The 25,259-nt window shown below is 43.4% G+C and overlaps 2 protein-coding genes across 3 annotated transcripts in view; one reads left to right on the top strand and one right to left on the bottom strand.

Annotated features, from left to right (window-relative positions):
* The window catches only part of LOC109228937 (dynein light chain, cytoplasmic-like), a 19,169-nt gene extending 8,974 nt beyond the window's left edge, over positions 1-10,195 (top strand). Inside the window, exons 2-3 of one of the 2 annotated variants that reach the window (XM_019394204.1) lie at positions 9,257-9,578; positions 9,679-10,195. In XM_019394204.1, coding sequence (XP_019249749.1) covers positions 9,324-9,578; positions 9,679-9,858 — 435 coding nt within the window. In that variant the 5' untranslated portion in view covers positions 9,257-9,323 and the 3' untranslated portion in view covers positions 9,859-10,195. Of the gene's footprint in view, positions 1-8,982; positions 9,579-9,678 lie in introns of those variants that run through there. The other variant, XM_019394203.1, reaches the window with a different exon arrangement.
* On the bottom strand, positions 10,383-14,392 carry LOC109228936 (3-deoxy-manno-octulosonate cytidylyltransferase, mitochondrial). The gene is made up of 8 exons (XM_019394202.1): positions 13,837-14,392; positions 13,479-13,524; positions 13,242-13,328; positions 13,020-13,144; positions 11,727-11,866; positions 11,586-11,637; positions 11,380-11,490; positions 10,383-10,824 (listed from the first exon to the last, which is right to left on the bottom strand). Exons 1-8 carry the CDS (start codon positions 14,059-14,061, stop codon positions 10,732-10,734), a joined length of 879 nt encoding a protein of 292 aa, XP_019249747.1. The 5' UTR covers positions 14,062-14,392; the 3' UTR covers positions 10,383-10,731.

The raw sequence follows: 25,259 nt of genomic DNA, 5'->3' as shown, positions 1-25,259 counted from the left end.
GACGTACGGTCGGACCGCCCGTCGGCTACTACGTTACCAACCAACGTAGGTTCGACACGACAGCCCCCCGAGAGACACAAACCGGGATCAAGATCTAACAAAGAAAGATATCAACCATACATCGAAGACCGAAGAAACATTTCAAGGCGTAAATGATCGAAGAGTAGATTGAGGCCAAAGCTCCTGGGGATTCATGAGAAAAATCGGGTCTGACAGGCGCTCGGGACCAGTGGAGGCTCCCAAATTATCAGAATACAACTTCAGTGTCGACGCCTCAAGTATCGTCTCAGCCATTGGCAAGATTAAAGATACTAGATGGCCCAAGCCCATACAGACAGATCCTTCCCAGAGAAACCCCAACGTAATGTGTAAGTACCATGGTACTCACGGGCATAAGACCGAGGATTGCAGACAACTTAGAGAGGAGGTAGCTCGACTATTCAACGAGGGGCACCTTCGTGAATTTCTCAGTGACCAGGCCAAAAACCATTTCCGAGAAAGAGATGCAAACAGGAAGAATGAACCCGAAGAACCTCAGCACGTCATTCACATGATCATCGGTGGAGCAGACGTCCCACAGGGACCTACATTCATACGTACTAAAATATCCATCACAAAGGAACAACGGAGTCGAAGCTATGCGCTAGAGGACGTTCTATCATTCTACGACAAAGAAGCAGAAGACGTATCCCAGCCTCACAACGACGCCCTGGTAATCTCTATCCTTTTGAATAAATTCAGGTTAAATGTGTTTTAGCGGATCCAGGTAGCTCGGTGAACATAATCAGATCGAGGGTCGTGAAACAACTCGGCCTACAAGATCAGGTTGTACCTGCATCCCGGGTGCTAAATGGCTTCAACATGGCAAGTGAAACCACGAGGGGAGAAATTATCTTGCCGGTAAACGTAGCTGGGACCATACAAGACACCAGGTTCCATGTCATCGAAGGTGACATGAGATATAACGCACTCCTTGGGAGGCCGTGGATACACAATATGAGGGCAGTGCCTTCGACTCTCCATAGATGGTAAAGTTCCCAACAGAGGATAGAGTGAAAACAGTCCACGGAGAACAGCATGCTGCAAGAGAGATGTTCGCAATCGAGGAAGTGGTACCGGCACCGGAATCCTTGACCTCGAAGACATCGACTTCCAAAGATAACCAGGAGTCTAAGTAGCGGTCACGACTCCGAGCATCGACGGAAGCGAAGTAATAGGTAACCAAAGGCGAAGATCCTGGAACCCTCGTTGTTCCCGAAAAGCCCGATGTTACCAAGCGAACCGCTGAAAAGAAAGGTACACCTGGGAACGGGACTAGTCCCCGCTCTTAGGAAAAAACTCATTTAGTTTCTTGTTGATGATACAGATCGCATTACTTAGATATGACAGGGATTCCGCTCGACGGATAAACAGGTAAAATAACTAAAACTTATATTGATGATATGACTGGTTAAGTCCCTATGCGCAGAGGACCATTTTAATTCATTTGCAGGAAATAGTCAACATTTCGGGGCAATACGACACGAAGCTCATTCCAGAAAAGTGTTCCCTCGGAGTTGGGGTGACTGAGCTTCTCGGCCTTCGCGGCGTTAAAACCAGGGCACCGAAATTATCCCCGACCAAGCCAAGGTCCTCGGAGATATCATGGTCGCGGACAGCAAGACCTCGGAATCGTTGGTAAAGGAACTTACAGGCTTGGCACAATGGAAGCTCTCAAAGGCTCGTGCTCTCGAGAACACCCCTTCCTACACGAAGGCCATAGGTTATAGAGCATACGTTGCACTCTTTTTCCCTTAGCTCGGATTTTGTGGGTTTTACGGGCAAGGTTTTTAACGAGGCAACACCTATATGCTACCCGAGGAACGGCCAACAAGTATTCAAGGCTTCTTTTCAATCAACCTCGAATACTGGGGGGCATCACCCTCGGAGGTTACATTTTTGGGAAAAATATTTCACGCCTAAATGGGCCTCGATAGGAAAACTTTGTAATGGGCCAAACGGTCAAACGAGCCGTGTCCATATAGAATAGTCGAGCCCCGGCAGCTAAACATGTACGCATGTATCGACTATTTGAAGAAAATTCAGGTTATATCAAAAACACTTTGTGTCTCATACAAGCTCTAAACTTACAATCCTACGAGAAACGGCTTAAAAGCCAAGACATAGAAGCACCCCGAGTACTCGGGGACTACCATCAAAATTTGAATTTATAAAGACCTCAAAGAGGCACCCCTTCAAAACAAAGGCCAAGGCCAATATTCTCGGGGTTTAACTTCTCGAACAAGTTCGGAAAATTATCGGGTAACAAGTCCAAGTGACATACCCAAAGGCTACGGCCAAATAAAAGACTAAGGTCATATAAAGGCTACGGCCAAATAATGCAGCTCGGAGACGTCCGACTTCTGCTATAAATTAAAAGGCCTTCAAACACTTTGTAAAAACCGATTAAATCAGGCTACCCTCGGCAAAAGCTAAATTCAAAGGGCTTCGATAAATTCAGCCCTCAAAAATTCCAGGGGCTTCGATAACATCGACCCTCGGAAACACCTCAAGAGGTGTTCGATTATGTTTACACTAACAAATAACTAATAAGGTTCCGATACGTTAGACCTTCGGAAAACCTACGGGTACAAAAAACGCATGCTAAGGCATAATTAATTTTCACTAAGTCTTTTAAGCCGAAATGAGGGAAAAATTATATAGCCATACTAAGAGGCGGGATCGGCCCAACTTAAAGAGCCTAAGGGCCAACTTAAAGAGCCTAAGGGCCGAGATATAAGAGACTAAGGGCCAATCTTAAAAGAGCCTAAGGGCCGATATGTAAGAGCCCAAGGGCCAACTTCGAAAAGCTTGAGAGCCAAAAATTTATAGCTCGAAGCTCCGCTCTCGCTTCGATCTGAACTCAAGGATTCACAATATCTCGAGCTCACCTCGGATCGATTTAAAACTTAGCTCGAAGATTATTATATCTATCGATAAAAATCTAAGGGTTTATGACACCCCGAGCCCTAAAAATCAATCCTCGGATTGGTCATTCAAACGAAGTCTTCCATAAATAAAGACAATGTTAAATCTAGATCAAACCAAAAATTTCCCCTTGTATTTCCAAAAGATGATTACAGGGAATATTTACACAATGGAGGTCTACAAGAAAGCAAAATAGAGTAACCTAAAACTACTTCGAGGTCACATCCTTAGCAGCCGCATCTTCAGGAGTCGCATCTCGGGAGTCTCATCCTCGGCGGCTTCATCCCCGTCTCTTTCACCCTCGGAGGCACTGGCTGAATCATCCTTATTGGAAAGTATAGCGACCGCCTCTTCTTCCAAAACCTTCTCCGCTTCAATATCGGCTGAAAGATCGAAGCCGCGAGCATGTATCTCCTCGAGAGTCATCCTCCGGGATTATCGCCTAGCATGGTCCAGGGCACTTGTTAACTTAGCCTCCGCCGTAGAAGAAATCTCCCTTGCTCGGGCATTAGCAACTTCTGCATTATCTTGATAGGAGGCCATAACGGCCGCAGCATCAGATTTGGCCTTGGCCAGCTCAGTAGCAGATCTGGTTTTGAGCTCCTCGATTTCAAGGCCCCGAGCTAGGCTCTCCTCCTTCGCGCCTCGAAGCTGGCGTTCGAGCGAAACTAACTGCTCTTTTAGAGTTTCCTTCTTAGAAACGAGATCATCCATACCTCACCTCAACCCCAGGGAATCGTCTTCTTTTATCTTAAGCTCCTCTCGAAGTTGCGCCTCCACATCGGCTTTCTGATTGAACTCCGAATTAACGATGTCAGCCACTAAAACAAAACAAGTGCGTAACAAACTCTCGGGAACTATCTTACCTTCTCAACATACTCGGCTCGATCTTGGCACACCTGCGTCAACTCAGCTCGAAGATTATGAATCTCCAACGTTTTCTTTGTATATAAAGCTTTTACGGCGTGCCTCTCCTCTAAAGTTTTCTTAAGCTCGGCCTAGCACCGAGCAAGATCATCTCGGGACTTGGAAAATGCCCTCGTATGGAGTGTCATAGCCTTCATAAAAAGAAGGAAAGTCAGATCCGGAAAAGCTAAAACAAAGGCACAATAAACAGAAAACTCGCTTATTCAAAAGAGTCTACGTACCTTATTAAAAATGAAAAAAGCATCGGGATCCGGGCAGTCATCAAGCCCCGCAGGACATTCTTGAAAGATGTCGTGCCCTTCATGTTTTACTCCCACTCTAGAGGATCTCATCTTCGCAGCCTCCGGGATCAGCCCCTCGGAGAACTCGGGGCTAGGGGGAGAATCATGCACGTTGATCACCCGAGCGATCCGCTCGGGGCATTTTCTTTTATCTGAAGAGGCTCGGGGTCAGGATGTTCGGCCTCGCCCTCATAATGATCTCCTAAATGAGGCGCCTTCTTTCTGGACGATGGTTCGGGGACCTTGTTTGAACTCCCTTCGGAGATTTCTTCAGCTCTGGAGTGGGCCTCATCAGCCGCCGCTGGTTCGGTGGACTTCGAAATATCAGCATTCTTTCTTGTACGATTTACCAACAGGCAATCATCATCTTCTTCTTCCTCCTGTTCCCGAAGGCGTTGAGCCGTCTCTAGAGATAAGGCCGTCGTGTCGGCCTTCGAGCCACGCTCTTCTTTGGCTTCGGGGGATTTTCAGATGTCTCCCTTCTTCTTTTTCTTTCTTTGGGAGGTTTCAGAGCCTCCACTTCACTAGCTGGGGCCGACCTCAATTCAACGGCGTCCCCGAGACCTGCGTAAAATCAAGATCAGTGTCCCGTAACAGAAACACTGGAAAACAAACGAAGAACTCACCATGGTTTTTTGCCTCCTATCGAACCTCAGCCAAGTCTCGCCAGCAACGCTCCGGGTAAGAGGAGGCGGAGGCCAGCTTTCGAACCCAGCCCTCGAGGTCCGGGACTCCACCGGGAAACCAAGCAGTGGCTGCACCATCGTAAAGAGTTTAGATCAAAGGAAAGTATAAAGTCGGGGAAAGGAAAAGAAAGAGTATACTCACGCTTCATGTTCCACTCCTCGGGGAACGGCATCCAATCAGCAGGAATGAGATCAGAGGTCTTGACTCGGACAAACCGGCTCATCCACCCACGGTCTTTGTCCTCGTCGATACTAACAAACAGAGATTTTAATGATCGGCATTGCAACTTTATCAAGTCCCCCCCCCCCCCAATAAAGTCGGGGACTATACAGTCTGATCAAATGATCGAGGGTGAAGGACATCCCCTTGATTTGGCTCGAAAAGAACCTGATTAAGTAAACAATTCACCAGAAGTAGGGGTAGATCTGGCCGAGTGTCACTCGATACCGTTGGCAAAAGTCGAGGATAACCGGGTCTATGGGACCCTAGGTCGGAATTGCAGGGCCCAGTGTAAACGGGTAAGTGTATACACTCAAGTACTCCGCTTTATATGTAGTGATATCTTCCTCGGAGGAAGGAATCACTACTTCCTTATTATCCCATTTGCAATCCTCCTTTACTTGTTTGAGCTCGGCCTTGGTCACCAAACAAACATATTGAGACATGGGCTCGCATCGGCCTGGTGTCGAAATAGGTTTTTCGATTTTGAAATCGGATGTTATCTCACATGGCGGGGGAATGCATTCCTCGATACGAGGTGCCACTACCAGTTTACTCTTGGTCGATCGGGAAGATGAAGGAGCTTTTTCCTTTTGAGGAACATATTTGGAAATTTTAGCCATCACTATGTGGTGGATCCAAGAAGATGAAAAATATTGCTAGTAAAAGAAGGGAGAGTTCAAGAAAATTGGAAAAGGCTAAATGAGACTTTGGAAGCACTGAGGGAACAAAGTTTGAAAGGTTGTAGGATTCATCTATTTATAAAGATCGTTTAAGCGTGCTGAGGAAGCCAAAAGGCCGACCGTCAGCCGCCTATAATTAATGATTTTGGGAATCGTACAAAAGGCGACTTTTCAGTCACTTCAACTGCTTATGTCATGACATTGGTATCAGGGCGAAGGCACCGGGAATTAATTTGTCAAAAGTCATCAAGGACAACCTACAAATCAAGTTCGATCAAACGTTCACTCGACCATTAAGCCCAAGGGCTACCCGAGTTCGAGCAATTTCTCATTCGAGAACTATCTATGTAGCCTAAGGGCTAACTTTATTTCGAGTTCGATCAAACGTTCACTCGACCATTAAGACCAAGGGCTACTCAAGTTCGAGCAAATTCTCATTCGGGGACTGTCTATAAAGCCTAAGGGCTATCTCTCTTTCGAGCTCGAGCAAACACTCACTTGACTACTAATCCCAAGGGCTACCCGGGTCCAAGAAAACTCTTACCCGAGGACTATTTACGAAGCCTAAAAGAGCTAACTCTATTTCAAATTCAAGACCTTGCTCTCACTCAACTCGGACTCAGGAGCCCTAGTGTCCCGAGCTTGCATCAAATCAAGCTAAGCTTAGTTCGAGGAGTAACAAAGGACCTTAAGAGGTGTTATATTAGTCGATTAAAACCTAAGGGTTTATTATGTTCCGGGTCCAGTATTCGGACTAATCGTTAGAGTTATACACTCGGATTTTTCACAAACGAAGGCAGAATGGAATTAAACACGAATCGAAGATAAAATGGAGAAATTCTTATATTAACAAAAAGATGTTTACAAAGCCCACGAGGGGTCCTTACACAGAAACAAAGAAGCAAAAACAACAGCCAAGGACCTAATCTACTTTCGGGGGTATATCCTCAAGAGTGACATCTACGAGAACCTCTTTCTCAGAGACTCTATCTCGATCTTTAGAGAAGATTGTGGCCTGGTGAAGAACTTGGCGAGTATGGGTCTTGTCAGCACAAGTATTGTGAAGCCACTTCTTGAGACATTATATCGGAGTGGGATGCAAAAGTTAGTAGATGATAGTGCCACCTCATTTCATGAAAAGCAAAAGGAATGAAGCGCCATACCAGGTTGAAGTTAAGAGAGATGAGAAGCAGTGTAAAGTCCACATATCTTCCGATACGGGAAGAATTCGGTGCCCTTCTCTCGTTGTTTCGAGACAACAGTGCCAACAACAACAACAACAACAACCCAGTATAATCCCACCCAGTGGGATAAAGTTTTAAAAAGAAAAGAAGCCTTGGCGTAGCTGGTAAGGTTGCTGCCATGTGACCTTGCTGTCACAGATTTGAACCATAAAAGTGGGTGATTAGAAGAAGAGATAGAGAAAGGAAAGGGCCAGAAGTTGATGAAGAAGGAATGTGAGTAGTTTTGTTCAGCCAAGTAGCCCTCTATTTATAGAAAGTCGGTGACGGTTCGGTGGCACAAGTGACCGACCAATGCTGACATGCATTTAATGCTTTTTGGGGAAATGGACCGGCGACACGTTTAATGCTTCTGGTGAAATGGACCGGCAGGACGTTCAATGTTTTTGGGAGATGAAACGATGGGACGCGTCGATCACTTCAAGTGCTTATGTCACGAGCATGGCATCATCCCGAGGGTCCCGGAAAAATCGATGTTCAAATCGTTTCTTATCATCTTATTCTAAGAAACGCGGGGACTATCTGTATACGGTCAAAATCGAGGAATATGATTTTGAAGGCTTAAATCGGGCTATAGGCCCGAGTCTGGGAGACTCGAAGTGGGTGTCGTATCCAACTAAGGGACACCTACCTCGAGGAAGCTGATCAAACACCTGGCACGGACTACATCAAGGGCAGCATTATCTCGAAGTCAATCAAGAAAGAGCGGAAATTTGTCAAGGACACGTGGACCTGGGCATTAATTATATGATAAGGGTTGTACGAAATAGTACAGGTCCGTACTAGGCCGTTATACACCTGTACCAATAGAATTCTTTACCTTTATGAGCAATGTACTATTTTGGGTTTTTCCCCTCCTATATAAAGGGGATCCCAATCATATTGTAAAGGCATCAGATCATTCACTGCAATAGAACATTCTTATTCTTCTCTTGTTCAACGTGCTCAGCAATTATTCTTCAACTTTATTGCTTTTACTTTATTGTTCATACTTTATATTGGTCTTAGCTGACCTCGAGGTCCCTGGATAGACGAGCTCGAGGCCCCTACTGTCCTGATAACATTGATTTGGTTCATTATCTCTTCTTACTTAAGCTCAATATTACTCATATAATCACTAGTATTAGTATATATTACGTATCTTTAAAACCACAAATTATCTTTAATTGTTACTTATATTTTTCGAGGTAAACATGTCTATCACTCACCACAGAACTTAGGAGTACTAACTATTGGATAACCATTAGAACTTAGGGGGGGAAAAGCTTTATTTTTTGGGTGAAAGTAAAAGGTCGAAATTACTATTTCAAGTAATGCCAGTCCTCACATTTTCTATTGATTATCAAATACCGTAGTGAAGAAATAAGAAACACCGGTACTATCTCTAAAATCATATAAAGTGTGCACAGGAAAAGCGCCAATAAACGATTGTAAATTTGTTCAGAAAATTTCGAAATCAATATGTTAAGAATGAAATGTTTTTCTTTTTACAAACAAAAGCGTAATGATAGCAATAATAGCACCCAGAGGTCATAAAATTCATGAGAGTTGCGACTTGAGTCTTGAGTTTGGTGGAAGAGCAGACAAAATGTGAAAAACCATTTGGAAACACAATCTTTGGGAATCTCCCATCCCATCCTCGTGTAGTCTCAGTCTCAGAGTATTATTAGCACAAAAACTTAGAACTTAGAACCTCCCCCACGCCCCATTGGCCATTATTACTTTGTCATGACTCATTTCCCTGCCTCCACGCTCCGCCTTTTCTCCCTTATGTCGCCACTTCCACGCCTTCCACAACGAGAAGAATTAATACTCCTCTCATTTTATATAGTACTGTTATCAAATTTTAAAATTTTCCTTTATTATATCAATATCAACTTTTAGAATACACTAACGTATATCAATATCCACGCCTTACACATTTTATAATTTCTAAATGTTCGTATAAAAATAAAAAATACTTGGGGATTCACTTGGTCCGAATCTCAATGTATATAAAAAAGAGTCCTGGTTAGACTTGTGCCTTAAAGTGCTATACATAGAAAATTAATTCGTGATGCTGGCAAATGTAATGGAATAATTAGAAAACAAAAAAGACAGGATTTATTTACTAGTAATAAATATAGTACTATATTGGGTAGTAGGTCAAATAGAACTTCAAACGTACCCGCCAACTCCCTGTGGTTGGGTCAGTCTGTTTGTCTGAATGGTCAAAAGTTTCAACTCATCTACTTTTCCCGATTGACTACAGAGAAATTCTGCCCAAATCAATATTTGAAACAGCAGCAAAGTTCTTTCCCTCAAAACAAAAACTCCTAATGCCCATGCACTCTTCTTCGTCTTCTACACTTTCCCGGCGCCAAAGGCCTAAGAGCAACGACAATGGCAAGTCTATGTCGACAGAAGAAGAAGTGAAGCTTGCCGCTCTCGCCATCAGCCTCAACGTGCGACTCAGATCAGCTGACATGCCTTTCACCATGCAAGAACACGCCCTTCGTTACACCAGAACTCTCCTCCTCCACCCCTCCCCTCACCGTCCTAACCCCACCCTCCTTGCTCGCTCCCTCAAAAAGGTAGGAGTACTTCACTATCTCTTTAGCTCTTGTTCCCCTTTAGTTTCAAGTTCGAGTTCAAACATTTTGAATTTTTTTTTTTTTCAAATTGTGGTTTTAGGAGTTTGATTTGGTATACGGACCAGCGTGGCACTGTGTGGTGGGAAAGAGTTTCGGATCGTTTGTGACTCACTCACCCGGTGGGTTTGTGTATTTTTCACTGGAATCGCTATCCTTCCTTCTTTTCAAGACAGAGGTTCAGTTGATCACGGAATCAGTATCAACACCTGCTGCCCGCTGATTCATTTTCTGCTAGCTGCTGTCGGTGGTTAGTGGCGCAATCCACAGTTGCATCAATCAGATATACTAGCTGCCTAGTTTCTTTTGGAGCTTTTTTTACAAAGTCATTAATGTACATGATAACATTGATATTTCTCTACGAAAAAATTACATGTAGGCACACTGTTTCTTACTTTGTTTCTCTCTCTTTTATGCTAGAGTAGTCTAGACTCCATGGTGAATGGAAATCTTCAGTCTTTTCCAGGTTTTGTTTATTTTGCTTTTCTAAAAGTCCAAAGGCACTCGTCCTTATATGTTATGATGACTCGACCGATTTATCTTCCACCAATTATGAAACATTTTCAGTGCCTCTTGAACAATCAAAATTGTAAATATTGCTAGTAGCACTAATCTGTTCTGGTTTCTTATAAATTGAAACTCATAGCAAGCTAGTATTACCCATTAAAATGGCAGCACCAGTGTGCATTTCCATACCAAGGGCCAAACTACCTGCAACCATGTCCAACCCAATGCCCGACTACCATATTACCAACTCAATCCATTTAACTTTAGATATTGGCAACAACAAAGAAAATCACGCAGAGGGCTGCCCCGTAGACAACCCAAATTCCAGTATTCCACCCATTGAAAAAATAGAAATGCATAACCTTGCAAATCGGTGGAAATGCTAGTCCCTACTCCCCAGTAAGGTTGAAGACAGTATACATCACAAACACCAAAATATGAACTATTCGCAGGATTGTTCTTCCATCTTCACATATATAATTCAGCAACATCAATTGTGCACTAATTCCAATTAAGAATGGCTTCCAGAAAGCTCTACATCTATAGCTCTATACAACACCAAAGTCATCCAATATAAACTTACTCTGCTCTAAGACAAGTTCCTCTCCCGCATGAACCGCTCTATCTTGTCTATGTCTTCCGGAGTGTCAACACCATGAGTCTCATGGTCAACTTTTATCACCTGCATACAGGACGAGATCCATCCACTAAATAAGTACAATCTTGATAGATAATCAGAACAAGAGGAGCAAACCAACTAGGAAAATTAGATGTGCAAATAAATGAAAGGCTGCAACAAGGCAGGACATGGATGCAAACTGATTAACCTTATAGACAATTTTTCTTCTCAGTTTCTCTTTTTTGTTTTTGTTAATTTGTAGTTACATCCAAAAGACTATAATTTTTCTGTCCACATATGGTAAATACTTACTCGCATCTGTTGTTTATACAAGCAATTTAACTTTAGCAGTTAAAAATTAAAGTGAGAATCCATATCATGTTAACCATAGATAAGTGAGAAATGTGTATACGAAAGACACATATTAGTGTCAACATCAGGCCCGTCTAAGTATTTTGTATCATAGAAGGAGAAAAACTTTTCTTTTTTCCTTTGAACTGTTTTCCCACAATATTCAGACACAAACAATTAGCATACAAAGGTATAACTTGGCGAGAGTCTCTAATTGTACAATCAAAGCGCGAGTAAAAAAATGAGTCAAGCATGCAGATTTGGTACCTTCATCTTGTATCCATTCTCAAGGACCTTCAACTGTTCAAGATCTTCTTCAAGTTGCAATGGTGTAGGTTCCAATTCTGGATGTATTTTCAGGAACTTCGAATCATAGCTCTGTATATGATATAAGAGAAAGACAATTGCTCAGTCATACAAGATTTTGCCAGAGAAACTAATGATAGTTGCACTATAGATGCATTACTCAATACCTGAATTCCAAGGTGCAGCAAGTAAGGAAACTGAGGATTAACCTTGCCAGACCTGAAAGTTTGCACAAAAGTGATCAGGTTTTATCACAAAGTAGATAAGAAATACCACTGCAATAGATTTTAAAGAGAATCATGACTAACTTGTTATAAGGGATCAATCCTCGGGAAAAATAGATTGCATAACCACGATTATCAACCACACATTTAACACGATTTGGATCAAATGCATCCTCAGGTTTCAAAGACGTCACAGCAGTGCTAAAGACCGCGTCTGGTGCAGCCTGCACAAATACATAGTAATCCTTTGGTAATTTTATGATAAAGTTATACTACTGGCAATATAGAGGCAGAAAGAAAGTTGTGAGGAGATGAAATTACATTACAACTCTTGTAAAAGCTAAACTCCTTTCCTCATACGTTGACAATATAAGTATGATATATGACTACACATAATGCAGGTTTTGTGGCAATTAACTACCCTGTACCCGTCATCCCAAGAGATGATATCATGAAATGATTGTCTCAAACGTAGATAATGCGCTTATACATATATTTATGTAAAATAATCATGAAGTCAATTAGGAGGCAGATTTAGGACTACCGTGAATTGATGGTAATATTAGACCATGCAGTAGCTAGAGCCTTTTGCAATTTTGGCTTCACCCGCAAGGGCTAACTCTCACATTACTCTGTAGTTATTTTTTTTTCCCTTTCTCTGAAGTCTGATCTGCAATCAGCTTTGTGCATTCCCCCCAAAAAATTAACATCTTTTCATAAATGGTAAACTGTACCAAGTTAAATGATTTAAACTAGACTAAGCAGTTTATATTGACCTTAAACTGATATCTTTCGTTGCTTTTCTTGGGAGTGATTTGCCTTCCTTGGAAATTATAACTCTTCCTCAAAGAATCTCACTAAAATTCAAGATATAACACCAAAACACATCATTAAGGACCTATTCAAACTTTAACTTCTCTAAATCTCCCCGATAATACTAAGTTGATATATGATGAAGCTAATAGTTACTACAGGGTCCAATATGCTTATATCTTCACTTTGTGAAAAAGCATTGTGTTCAACCATTCATTTGTGGATCCACTGTCCATGTCAGCTTATCCACTCTTTTCTGATAACTGGCCGCAACTAAATTTTATATTACTTTGAGCATAACATTAGTTTAATCCCTTCCCTCGTTCGAACAACAATTAATCAACTTATTAACATTAACAGTGTAATATCCAGAAATACACGTCTAAATACATAATGTTTTAGATGGTATGAGTATGATAAGCCACAACCATATTAGAATAAATGTTTATAAAATTACAAACCTCTCATTTATGATAGTTTAAGTACCTTTTGTCAGAGTTAACTTAAAAAAGTTCAACCGCAATTCATATCAGCATCAGGAAAAAAAAGAAGAAGGAACTTTACCTGCAGGGCTTTGACAATGCCATCTATTATCTCAGGTTCAATAAGTGGTTCATCTCCTTGAATGTTAACGACAATGTCATACTTCTTTGCAAGCTTTTGAAGAGCTTCATTACAACGCTCGGTTCCTTCAAATTAACAACTGAGCATTAGCAATTTCAAACACTGAAATTTCCCAGAATTAGCAAAATTAGGATCAATAAAGCAAGTGGATGTTATGTTTACCATTTCTACATGATTCAGAAGTCATTATTACTTCAGCACCAAAACCATGACAGCACGCGGCTATCTTTTCATCATCTGTTGCCACAACTGTTAAACAATGCAAACATATCAGCAACTACACTACACCCACTATTGCTTCTCTTTTTTCATTCTCTCGTTTCTTTCCTATTTTTCTTTGTCGGCGGTTGTGCTTGGGGTTATAGGAAAGTAGTCAAGTTAGGTCAAATGGAGACGTACCAACGTGATCCAAGGTAGCAGCAAGTTTTGCCCTTTCCCATGTTCTCTGCAATTAAGAATTTGAATCTGGTGAGGGTGTCAACTGTCAACTCCTTTCGAGATGACGAGTACGATAATACATCCTGATTAAAGCTACACCAGAGGTCAATAATTTCAAACAAATGGAGTACTAGGAAGTATATAATATGCAGTTTCCTAAAAAATCAGTAATTACATTATTCGGTACAAGCTGAAGGTTATCTTGAAATTTGTGGCTTGTTGTTTATGCTCTATTTCAACAATCTCGTTTCAATTAACAAATCATGCAATTTTATAAGCTGAGCAGACGGTAAAAAGAATGAGAGTTGTTAGAAAATACCTGGATCATGGGCTTGCCCAAAATATGAGCGAGGGGTTTACCCTGGAAGCGAGTGGAAGCAAAACGGGCGGGTATAATGCCAATGACCCGGCTCCGAATCCTGCCGGATCGGCCAAGATACGCGCGAGCCCCGAGAGCCGCGGCCATTGCAGCTCCCGCAGCTAGACCATGAAGGATCCATGATTTTGAAGAGGAAGATGATGAATTTGAACTAACGATCGGCATTTGATTTTCTTATTAACGATAGAAAATGGAGAATTGGAGAAGCTGGCAAATCTCGTGTGTTTCAGCGAGGAAGGTTGAGTCTCGAGACAATGAAATTTTTCTTCTTCTTGTGTTTTGGTAAGTGTGTGGGATGTAATAACAAAAAATTATGCAACCATTTTTAAGCTTCGAATCCCATCATATTTAAATTAATAACGTTCTCTTTTTACTATGGCACTATTCCTAGTTTTAAACTACTGATTGGTGAATACAAGTGCACAAAATTGTTTGCTTGTAATTTCCAATTATATGGGTAAGTTTAACTGGAGAAACAAAAAGCATTTCAATTTTCTACGCGATTAAGGAAAGTGCCAACGTATAGGCCCGTCCTTTTAAAGGTTAATCAAGTTTGTTTTTCGGGAAAATAAAATATATAATCCTCGAAGCTAACGAATTCCAATAGAAAGCCAAAAATTGTCTCGCTATACAATCAACGGCGTGCTTCAGAATATTTCCTAAGACATTTGCTTAGAACTATGTTAAGAAAAAACGGGGTCCAAGGTCTGCTACCATGTCTAAGCACTTAACTGGAGAATTTGTTATTTAAAATGGAAAGGGTCAAACATTTGTAGAACTCCTCTATCTCTGGTCTATCTTTCCCTCTCTATTGTATTGGTCAAAATTTGGACTGGACTTAATGACTGCAAATGGACACGGTCGAGGATTAAGCCGACCACGGCACAATAGTGAGGAGTCGCCTTAAGAAGGATTAGTGCCGAAATCAAGTAACAAATGTATGGAAGCAATGGTAGAATAAGTTTAGAATAGAAAGACAGAATATTCCATTGGATATTCTTTCAGTTGTACTTTTTAGGGTTTCTTAGGAATATCCCCTATAAATAAGAAGAGATAAAGAACAAAAGGGGATCTTGACTTTTGGATAAGAATACATCATAAAGGTTGATTACAGAGAATATACAAAGCTTGTCTTGTCCACTGATTCTATTATTCAACGTATATCTTCTACTTGTCCACCTTCATTTTATATTGCCACACGTCGTTGTCAGGAAGGAAAATACAAGTCATATAACATTTGGGTGACAAGTTCCTTCTTATTACATTTATTGTCATTATCTACATTCATTGCAAGTTTTCTTTATTGCATTCATTGACAATCATTGAACACTCTTAATCGGCATTCAATATTATCGGACATGATCCTACATTGTTAATGCATTAAGTCTTCAGATCTAGTAGTTATTATATTTAACTAGTATTCACCCCCTATTTTCTTATTAATTCGTTTTAGGAAAAGGTTTAACACTTTTTTGGTAAAACAATTTGGCGCCGTCTGTGGAAAATTTCTAGTTAAAATTTTAGTTTCTTCTAGATAAAAAAAAACGATAACATCCATCTTTTTCTCGTTTGCACAAACTAACAATGGTAGGAAAAGGAGATGAAATACTAAAAGCAGTTGTAGACGTCACTGCCAACCTCTTGAACACCATCAACGAGGTTGAGAGAGTAGACGAAGAGAATGTGACGCCGACTACACCCAGGCGGAGCGACTCACCTCCCCCTCATGGAAGTGTAACTGCTTCACGCGAAAGGGGAGCCTCCATGTCCACAACTGAGGAAGCGCCGCCAGCAGTAAAAAAAACTACTGGAGACGTGGTTGACAAGTACTTTAAACAACATACTCGACAAACCCGTTCAAGGGGCGGGTAGAAACGTCGCACGAGCGGATACCACAACAACCGCCAACAAGCAACTTGCTCCCGCTCCTCTCCCAATAGGTAACACTCACACCGCTATTGATACAGGTAATGACGCACTTGCGGCCATTATGAAGAAAATGGAAGAAATGGAGAACGAGAATAAAGCGTTGCGCGGCCAAATGAGGGAGCATCAAGAAAGGGTTGATAAGATACCTGGCGCCCCAAAACTGCTGCCAAAATGGGACGTCGGCCGGTTCGTCGAGCAACCGTACACCGAGGAGGCAGCCCCACACGCCATATCCAAAACCTTCAAAATGCCACCTTATTTGAAGATATACGACGGCACAACAGATCCCGAAGATCACATCATTCATTACGTCACAGCAGTAAAAGGCAACAACATCTCAAAAGAGCAGGTACCATCAGTGTTGCTGAAGAAGTTCGGCAAAACCTTAACAGGGGGAGCCTTAACATGGTACTAATTACTAGCACGTTCAATAACAACGTTTGAAGAAATAGCCGACAAGTTCGTCAGCCCATGCCGGGGCTAAGAAGGCGGAGGCCAGGGTGAATGACATATTCACCGTCAGAAAATCGCCTGGCAAGAGAATCAGGGACTTCCTCGCCCGGTTCAAAAAAGTAAGAATGAGCTTTCCAAACGTATCAGAAAGGATGGCGGTGGCAGCTTTCCAAACTGGGTTGAACAGGAATGGGTCGAGGGCGACCAAAAAGTTGTTAAGCAGATTCATGAAATACCCTCCCGCCACTTGGGAAGAAATTCACAATGCCTATTGTGCCGAGGTGAGAGCAGACGAGGATAACCTCAACGGTCAAACCCAACAGCTAACGTCAGTCCAAACGGAGTCGAGGAAAGACCGTCGTAATGACGGCCGAAGAAACCATTCAGGTCCACGCCTCAACCGAGACAGGCACCAACCATATGTTAGAACGGCTATCCCACCATCTCCTCGCTATACAGAAGGGCCGTCCATGCCAAATACAGGGACACAACAAAACGAAAGGAGTATGCCTCCACTCTTATCTGCTTACAATTTTTGTGTTTCCCTTCAAAAATAGTATACGCACTAGAGAAGCTCGCCCCGAAGGTGAAGTGGCCACAAAAGATGAAGTCCGACCCAAGTATCAGAAAGTCGAACGCCCTCTATGAGTTTCATTAGGAGCAGGGTCACAGGACCGAAGACTGCATAGCCCTACGACAAGAAGTGGTGAACATGCTTCACCAAGGACACCAAAGGGAGATGATGAGCGACCGAGGAAGAGCCAACTTGGGCCGCGGACGAGAACAACACTAAGGCCCTCAAAAACCACCCTCCCCCGCCCGCACAATCCAAATGATCATCGGCGGAGGCGACGAAGCAGCAATCAATCACGTAAAGTTCACTACCACACATAAACTGAAGCGGTCGATCACCCATGAACGGTATGATACTCGAAGACAGTATCATCTTTGATAAGTTAGATACCCACTGTTTGACCTTTCCTCACTTCGATGCTCTTATCATTACTTTACGTATTTTAGATACTGATGTAAAAATAATAATGGTAGATGATAGGAGCGGCGCGTGTATTATTCACCCTCGAGTTCTCGCACAAATAGACTCGAGGACAAGATAGTACCACGCTTCATAACACTAATAGGTTTTAACAATGCAGATAACGTTGCCCGTTCTAGACGAGGGCGTCACCCTAGAAATAACATTTCATGTCATGAACCAGGGCACAACTTACAACGCCACCATAGGGCGGCCCTGGATACACGCCATGAGCATCATCCCGTCTAGCTTATATCAAGAAATCAAGTTTCCTACTCTGTAGGGGATATTCAGCATCCGAGGCGAACAACGCAAAGCCAAGAATGCTACCGCATCACCCAAGATTGTACATATACTCAACAGTTAAAAGGAATAGGCTCAGGAGAATATCAATTACCAAAGTCGGGGCCCGAACTCGACGAACAAAGAGACGTCATCAAAGATCTCGACGTCGTGGAAGCCATAGGATCAACGGTAGAAGACTTCGACCCCATCCAACTAGACAACAACAACCACAACAAAAGGCTTACATCGGCCATAAACTCTCAGAACCAAGTAAAATTCATAAATTTTAATTGACAACGCCGATCTGTTTGCATTCTCCCATGCAGATATGTCGAATATCCCGAAAGACATTGCCACACACAAGTTGAACGTTGATCCACTCTACCCATCGGTATGACAAATAAGAAGAAACTTCAACGCCGCAATCAACGAGGCCGTCCATGATGAGGTGGAAAAAATCTCGCTAATGGCTCCATCTGAGAGTTGAAATACCCCTAATGGGTCGCCAACGTGGTCATTGTGAAAAAAGAAAAACGGAAAGTGGCGGATGTGCGTGGATTTCATGGACCTAAACAAGGCCTGCCCGAAAGACTCCTTTCCGTTGCCTCACATCGATCAACTCATCGATGCAACAGCAAGGCACGAGTTGTTAAGTTTTTTGGACGCCTACTCAAATTACAACCAAATCCTCATGGAGGAGGAGGACCAAGAAAAGACCACTTTCATCACCCATCAGGAGACGTACTGCTACAGAGTCATGCCATTCAGGTTGAAGAACGCATGGGCAACTTATCAAAGGTTGGTCACCAAGATGTTCAAGGACCAACTCGGCAAAACAATGGAAGTTCACATAGACGATATGTTGGTCAAATCAAAAAGGAAGGAAGACCATATCGACCATCTGAAGGAAGCCTTCAATATACTAAGGCGATACTACATGAAGCTGAACCCCGAAAAGTGTGCCTTCGACGTAACCTCGGGCAAGTTCCTCGGCTTTCTGGTATCACAAATAGGCATCGAGGTCAACCCCGACCAGATCAAAGCCATCGAGGGAATACCCGAAGTATTGACCAGCAAGAAACAGGTACAACAACTAACCAGCCGTACCCTGTCAAGGTTTATCTCACGATCCTTTGACAGATGCCACAAATTCTTCAAAGTGCTTAAAAAGGACAACGAACTCCAGTGGAATTCAGAATGCATCGAGGCCTTAAGAGAACTAAAGCCATACTTGTCCTTTCCCTCACTGCTCGCCAAAGCAGAACTCGGCGAGTGCCTCTTGATATACTTGGCCGTATTAGAGGTCACAGTAAGTGCAGTGCTGGTCCGTGAAAACAAGGTACACAATCTCCAATCATTTATATTAGCAAAACCCTGATCGACGCCGAACAAGGTACCCCCACCTCGAAAAGTTGGCATTGGCATTGGTCATAGCTTCACGAAAGCTTAGACCCTATTTTTAATGTCACCCTATATCGGTGGTCACGACTTTCCCCCTAAGGAGCATCCTACATAAACCCGAGCTATCGGGGAGATTGTCCAAGTGGGCCATAGAATTGAGCGAGCACGATATAACATATCAGCCGCGAACAGCGATAAAATCGCAGGTACTCGCTGACTTCATCGCCGATTACAGTGCCAAAATAATGCCTGAGGTCGAACAGGAAACTTCTTGTACCTCTCCTAGGTTACCCGACCTATGGGTCTTATACACCGACGGTGCTTCCAATGGGTCAGGATCTGGACTGGGACTTGTACTCGAGGTCCCAACGGTGTCCCGATATGACTAATAATGAAGCTGAGTACAAGGCCATAATTGCAGGACTAAAGCTAGCTCTCAAGTACGGAGCACGACGAGTCGTCCTCCGATGCGACTCACAACTCGTTTTCAACCAAGTCATAGGGACTTCCCAAATCAAAGAGTAGAGGCTACAAAAGTACCAGGCAGAAATTCATAAACTACTGCAGGAATTCGACGAATGTCAACTCGACCAGATACCTCGAGCACAAAACATCGAGATAGATGGCCTCTCCAAGTTAGTAGCAGCCACCAAAAATATAAGTAGAAAAGAAAATGTGGTTACCCTCCTCCACTCGTCAATAGACCAACTTGAGGTACACTTTGTAAATTTAACTTGGGACTGGTGCAATCGTATTATAACATATTTACAGGAGAGAATACTCCCATCATACAAAAAAGAAGACAAAAAGCTTCGAATGCAGGCGGCAAGATACAACATCATAAACCACGACCTATACAAAAGAACGTTTGGCGGTCTTTTGGCAAAATGCCTAGGGCCAAACCAAACAAGACGCGTCCTCGAGGAAGTACAGGAAGGCCACAGCAGTGCCCATACCGTCAACCGAGCCCACATCAGATTCCTCATACGAGCAGGCTATTGTTAGCCCACCATGAGTAAGGAAACCGCCAACTTCTTCAAGAAGTGCGAGCAGTGCCAAAGATACGCTCCTGTGATACACCAAGCGGGCGAGCACCTCCGCGCGGTCATATAGCCATAGCCGTTCATCAAATGGGGGATGGACATCGTCGGACCCCTTCCAGCAGGATGAGGTAATATACAATTTCTTTTAGTTTTAACTGAATATTTTTTCAAGTGGGTAGAAGCAGGTGCATTCGCCCAAATACACGAACAAGAAGTTATCACATTCATATGGAGGAACATCATATGCCGCTTCAGCATCCCCAAAGAAATCATCTGTGACAATGGACCCCAGTTAATCGGGAAAAAGACCGCCGAATTTTTCGAGAAATGGCACATCAAGCGAATACTCTCCATGCCATATTACCTTGCAGGCAACGGCCAAGCCGAATCCTCCAACAAAAAAATACTAAACATCATGAAGAAGAAACTCGAAGACGGGCATACCGCACCACCCCAAAAACAAGCACAGGAGAAATACCATATTCACTAGTCTATGAGACTGATGCATTGATACCAGTCGAGGTCGGGGAACCAAGTATGAGATACTCCAATGAGAGCGGACCAAGCAACAACGAGAACAGAAAGCAAGACCTCGACGAAGCGGAGGAGCGAAGAGACATGGCTCATGATAACTGTGATTTTAACATGTTTTATGCCCATACTTGCCTATGCTTTATGTATGAATTGTCATAAAATAGACCCAGAATGCTTACAAAGTGCGCTTGATTGCAGGTTTGAGCGACAAGATGACAAAAGTCAAAAATCGGCTCGAAACGGAGTGAAACCTGCTCAAGTGTCAAAAATCATTGAAGTGGGGACAAGAGGACCTAGCGCGGACCGCACTGTTTTGCTGCGCGGCCGCGCTAGGAGATTCAGAGAATATACATTTCAAGGGTAACCATGCGCGGTCCGCGCTCCTTTCTACGCGGTCAGCGCTTGTGGAGATTCAGAGGCTTGAAAATTCAAGGCAAAGTCCCACGCGGCCGCGTTCCATTTGTGTGCGGTCCGCGTGGGTGAGATTCAGAGAGGTGTCAAATTGCCAAATTCCTTCCACGCGGTCGCGCTTCATTGTTGCGCGGTCCACGCCCATTAGCCTGCGCGGCCGCGCTACCTTTTTGCGCGGTCCGCGTCCCCAGCTTCAGAAGTGAGTGATCGAGGACCAAGAGCGCGGTCCGCGCCAGCCCCGCAGGGGTATTTTTGTCCAGTTTTTCTAGCCTAGTATAAATAGAATATTTTATTATTTTTAGGTTAAACATTAGATATCAGATAGCAGCTGCACTCGTGAGACTCAAGTTTTAGCCTATTTTGGGCATTTTCATCTTGTTTTATCGTGGATTCTTGTAGATTAACATTCTAGTTAATTAATATGTTGATTTTATCTACTACTTCTTCAATTTCTGTTGTTATTATGTCTAAACCCCTTAGCTAGGGTTGTGGCTCAACCCTAGTGTGGGTAATTAATGGGTGTGATTGTTTAATGCTTGAATGATGTTGGGTGTTTGCTATTTGGGTTAATTTTATGATTTAACTAGGATTTGGTGGTTGCAAACACTAAGTCTAGCTTAGTGGGTCTTGACTCTTCTTGAGAAAGAGTGTCTATGACTCCAAAATTAACCCAACAAGGAATTGGGATGGACCCATGAGAATGGTAGTCCCAATTAACGGGTTAAACCTCGAGAGAGTAATTACCCAACTTGAACTCTAAGTTGCTTGGGCTTGTTGGCCTACCCAATTGGTCTCGAGAGAGTCAATTGGGCAAAATCACTCTTTTTACCGAGAGGTGTGAGAGTGAGTGCAATCGTGCAACGGTTATAGCATAAGCCCCATAATCATCATTCTTGTATTAGGAATCTCTACCCGTTAGTTGACCACCTAGGTAAATGCCACGACCCTAGTGTCTTTCTCTATCTTGCATACAACCTAGAATTAATATCTTAGCATAATTTAGTTATAATTAGTAGTTGTTAAATTGTAGTTGATAATCATAAAAACCCAAAAATGTTAGAAGATCAATTAGAAGCAAACACGCATTTCTAGGCTAAGCAAATATCCAACTCCCTTTCTAGCTCCCTGTGGAAATTGACCCCGATACCACTATTGGGTAAAAGTATTAGAGCCCACTCTTCCTAAGGTTGAGTCCACTGCGATCAGCTCACATAAGAATGATAGCCAAAAACAGCAAGCAGAACGATATTTCAACAAAAAGGCCAAAGTAAGACCACTCAAAGTCGGGGACTATGTACTCAAGGCCAAAACACAGGTAAGCAAAGACCCAAGAGAAGGTAAATTAGGAATCAATTGGGACGGGCCATACAAAATTACGGCAGTAGCAAGCAAAGGATCATTCCAACTAGAAACAATGGAGTGAAAGCTACTACCAAACAATTGGAACGTCGCCCACCTCAAATACTTCAACTTATGAGAACGAACGCCCTCCAAGTCGTACTCTTTTTTCCCTCACCCGGGTTTTATCCCTATTGGGTTCTATCGGGGAGGTTTTTAATGAGGCGACGAAGGGGACGTCTCAAAATTCAAGTATAATTCATCGCCCCGCCTATCGACTACTTCTCCAGGCCGAGCGATGAAGGGACCAGGTAGACTGGAACTTCTCAAATGTATGTATGGAACAAATAGAAACATGTAATATTCTCCGATGAATGAAATAAACAAAGCATCATGCATCATTTTTGCACAACTCCACCAAATTATTTTACATCCTACATTCGACTTTCTCGAATTATTTGACATTTGACCTTGCTCGAATCACTTTACACTCGACTCGCTCAAGTTATTCGATATTCGACCTCGCTCGAATTATTTGACATTAGATCTCGCTCGGATCACTTTACACTCGACTTGTTCCAGTTTTGAAATTCTACCTCGCTCAAATTATTTTACATTCGACTCGTTCTATTTTACATTCGATCTCATTTGAGTCAATCAAACCTCAACCTCGTTCAAGCTAACTAATATCCGACCTCAAGTCGGTCTATGTTTGACTCCGCCAAAATCAACATTACATGCAAACGGCCGAAAAATCAGGGACTTTCCCAGATAGAAAACAAAAAAAAAGAGAACGGGAATCTGAAAATACACAACAAAAAGGCAATTGTTGCATTTCAATTGTTGGATTACAGTACTTTTTACAAAGGGCTCGAGGACGCCCTCACAAAAATAGCAAACCAAAAAAAAGTAAGTACAAAAGCTTCATGCCACATCATCCCCATCAGCATACTCATCAAGGATCAGAGGAAAGCCCATCCGCGGTGTCGTCATCATCATCTCCGCCGGGTGTACCAGGGTCGTAACCGCAAGCTTCACGAGTTGCACGTGCCTTGACACGGACGCCCTCACGCTTCACCTCAAAAAATTCCTTGCAGCCTTCAAAGACTTGTACACGTCAAGTTAAGCCTCGGCATGAGCCCACATTTCAGACAACTCCTACTACAGATCGGGATCGGCGGAAGTATGAGATGTAGACGGCTGTGCCTACTGTTGTGTCTTCTCGGCCCTTAGGACAATGACTTGCTCATTTAACTCATACAACTCCGCCTCCAAACCCATGATCTGCTCCTCTAACCTCGCCACCTTGAGAGCCGAAGTCTTTGCCTTGTTAGCCCGCTCGGACCTGCAAACACGGAGGACATCATCTAGGGCCGCCACCTCAGCCGTAGCGGCCATTCTGATTTTCTCAGCTCGACCCAACTCTTTGATCTTGGCACTCAATTCATCCCTCAAGTCGATGGCCCTTGACTCTCTCTACTCGAGTTCAACTATTAAAGATGCCACCTATGCCTGAAGGTAGCATTCTCGGACATCACTCCCTTGCTCACCTCGAGCTCATCCTCTTTAGCCTTTAGAGCTCCCTCAAGCACGCTGCACCTGCTGATGGCCCTCAAAAGTTCCTTGTCCCTCTCCCTCAGCTCTTCGTCCTTCTTCTTCATTTCCTCGTCTTTCTGCTTGAGCCCATCACGGAGCGACTGAAATTGGACATCCTGGCTGAGAAAGTCAACTAGTGTTCGGTACTTCGAACGATACTCTCTGTACTTGGATGTCATCTTCTTAAAAATGGTCGTCCTCCACTCCTTCCGCTGGTCGCGCTCAATATCCATAATAAGGGTCTGACATGCAAAAGAAAGATAGAAGAGGTCAGTGTAAGTAAGTTACACATACGAAATAAACTTAACCTGACATGGGGAAATCAAACTTACTCGCAAGGCCATGCCAGATATACCCAACGACAGATCCACGTCTTTCAGCGTCTGTAGCGTCCTATTTTCGAAAGTCGCGCATTGAGGGGAAAAGGTCGGCACTACCCATTCGCAGTTGACCAAGAGGCCGTAATCCACGGGAATGAATATACGCCGATTAGGACCCTCCATTCTTATCTCCACGCGAGTAGCCCTCTCCACGAAGGACCTTCTCAGGGTCGATGTCTGAGCCAAAGTCATCATCCCCTCCAGGGACAACTCTACCTCTCGCAACCGCCGATAATGAGCCCCCTTCAGCAGCCCGAGTAAGCTCTCCGCTATAACGAACCCCCTCAACCTCAGAGGTCCTCTTCTCCATGGCGGCACCCTCCGCAGAAACGGCCTCAACGTCTGGTGTAAGCACTGATTCTGCTTCCAAAGCAATGAATCTTTCGGGTTCAACATCAGCGACAATAGCCTTCCTAGTCTCCACCTTTCGTCTTTTCCTCGGCGATGCCTACTCGCCGTAAGATGACTCGTCCACAAGGTGAAAGATAGGCTGAGAAGAGATTTCATCTAGCATGGCAACAGTTTGAGGGGCGGAGTCCCTCATTAGCAGAACTTGAGTCTGAACTCCTCAAGCAGAATCAGCTAGAGCAAATTGCATCCTGGTCGAGGCCACCGTCTGGCGAAATGCAAGCACAAGAGTCGTCTCCTTTTTGGAAGCTCGCCGGCCTAGCTCCAAAGAAAGGTCGCATCAAAAGGCGATAGTGAGCGGCAATAAGTTGGAAAGTAGAAATAACACTTACTGGATGAAGTCTTGGGCCCAAAGCTCTTGTGGAAGGACGCCCAGTCGCAAATTCCCACGGTGTGGGGTAACACGTGAGTCGCCCAATCTTCAATATCGAAGATGAGATACGGTACACGCCTCTCAGCTGAAAACAGGGAAGCCATGAGTGGGTCGAACATGAAAGAAGAAGAGGAAGTATTCTTGTGCAAGTGCTTTAACATAGTTCCTACCAGCTAATA

The sequence above is a fragment of the Nicotiana attenuata genome, chromosome 7 (genome assembly GCF_001879085.1).
Source record: "Nicotiana attenuata strain UT chromosome 7, NIATTr2, whole genome shotgun sequence".
Lineage (NCBI taxonomy): Eukaryota > Viridiplantae > Streptophyta > Magnoliopsida > Solanales > Solanaceae > Nicotiana > Nicotiana attenuata.
This window is presented reverse-complemented; position numbering and strand designations above follow the sequence as displayed.

Excerpts from the sequence above, each read along its gene's own strand:
- LOC109228936 (XM_019394202.1), bottom strand. The coding sequence starts at position 14,061 with ATGCCGATCGTTAGTTCAAATTCATCATCTTCCTCTTCAAAATCATGG. Across the intron at positions 13,525-13,836 it reads TGGGCAAGCCCATGATCCAG|AGAACATGGGAAAGGGCAAA; the intron begins GTATTTTCTAAC and ends TCTTAATTGCAG. Across the intron at positions 13,329-13,478 it reads TGCTACCTTGGATCACGTTG|TTGTGGCAACAGATGATGAA; the intron begins GTACGTCTCCAT and ends ATTGTTTAACAG.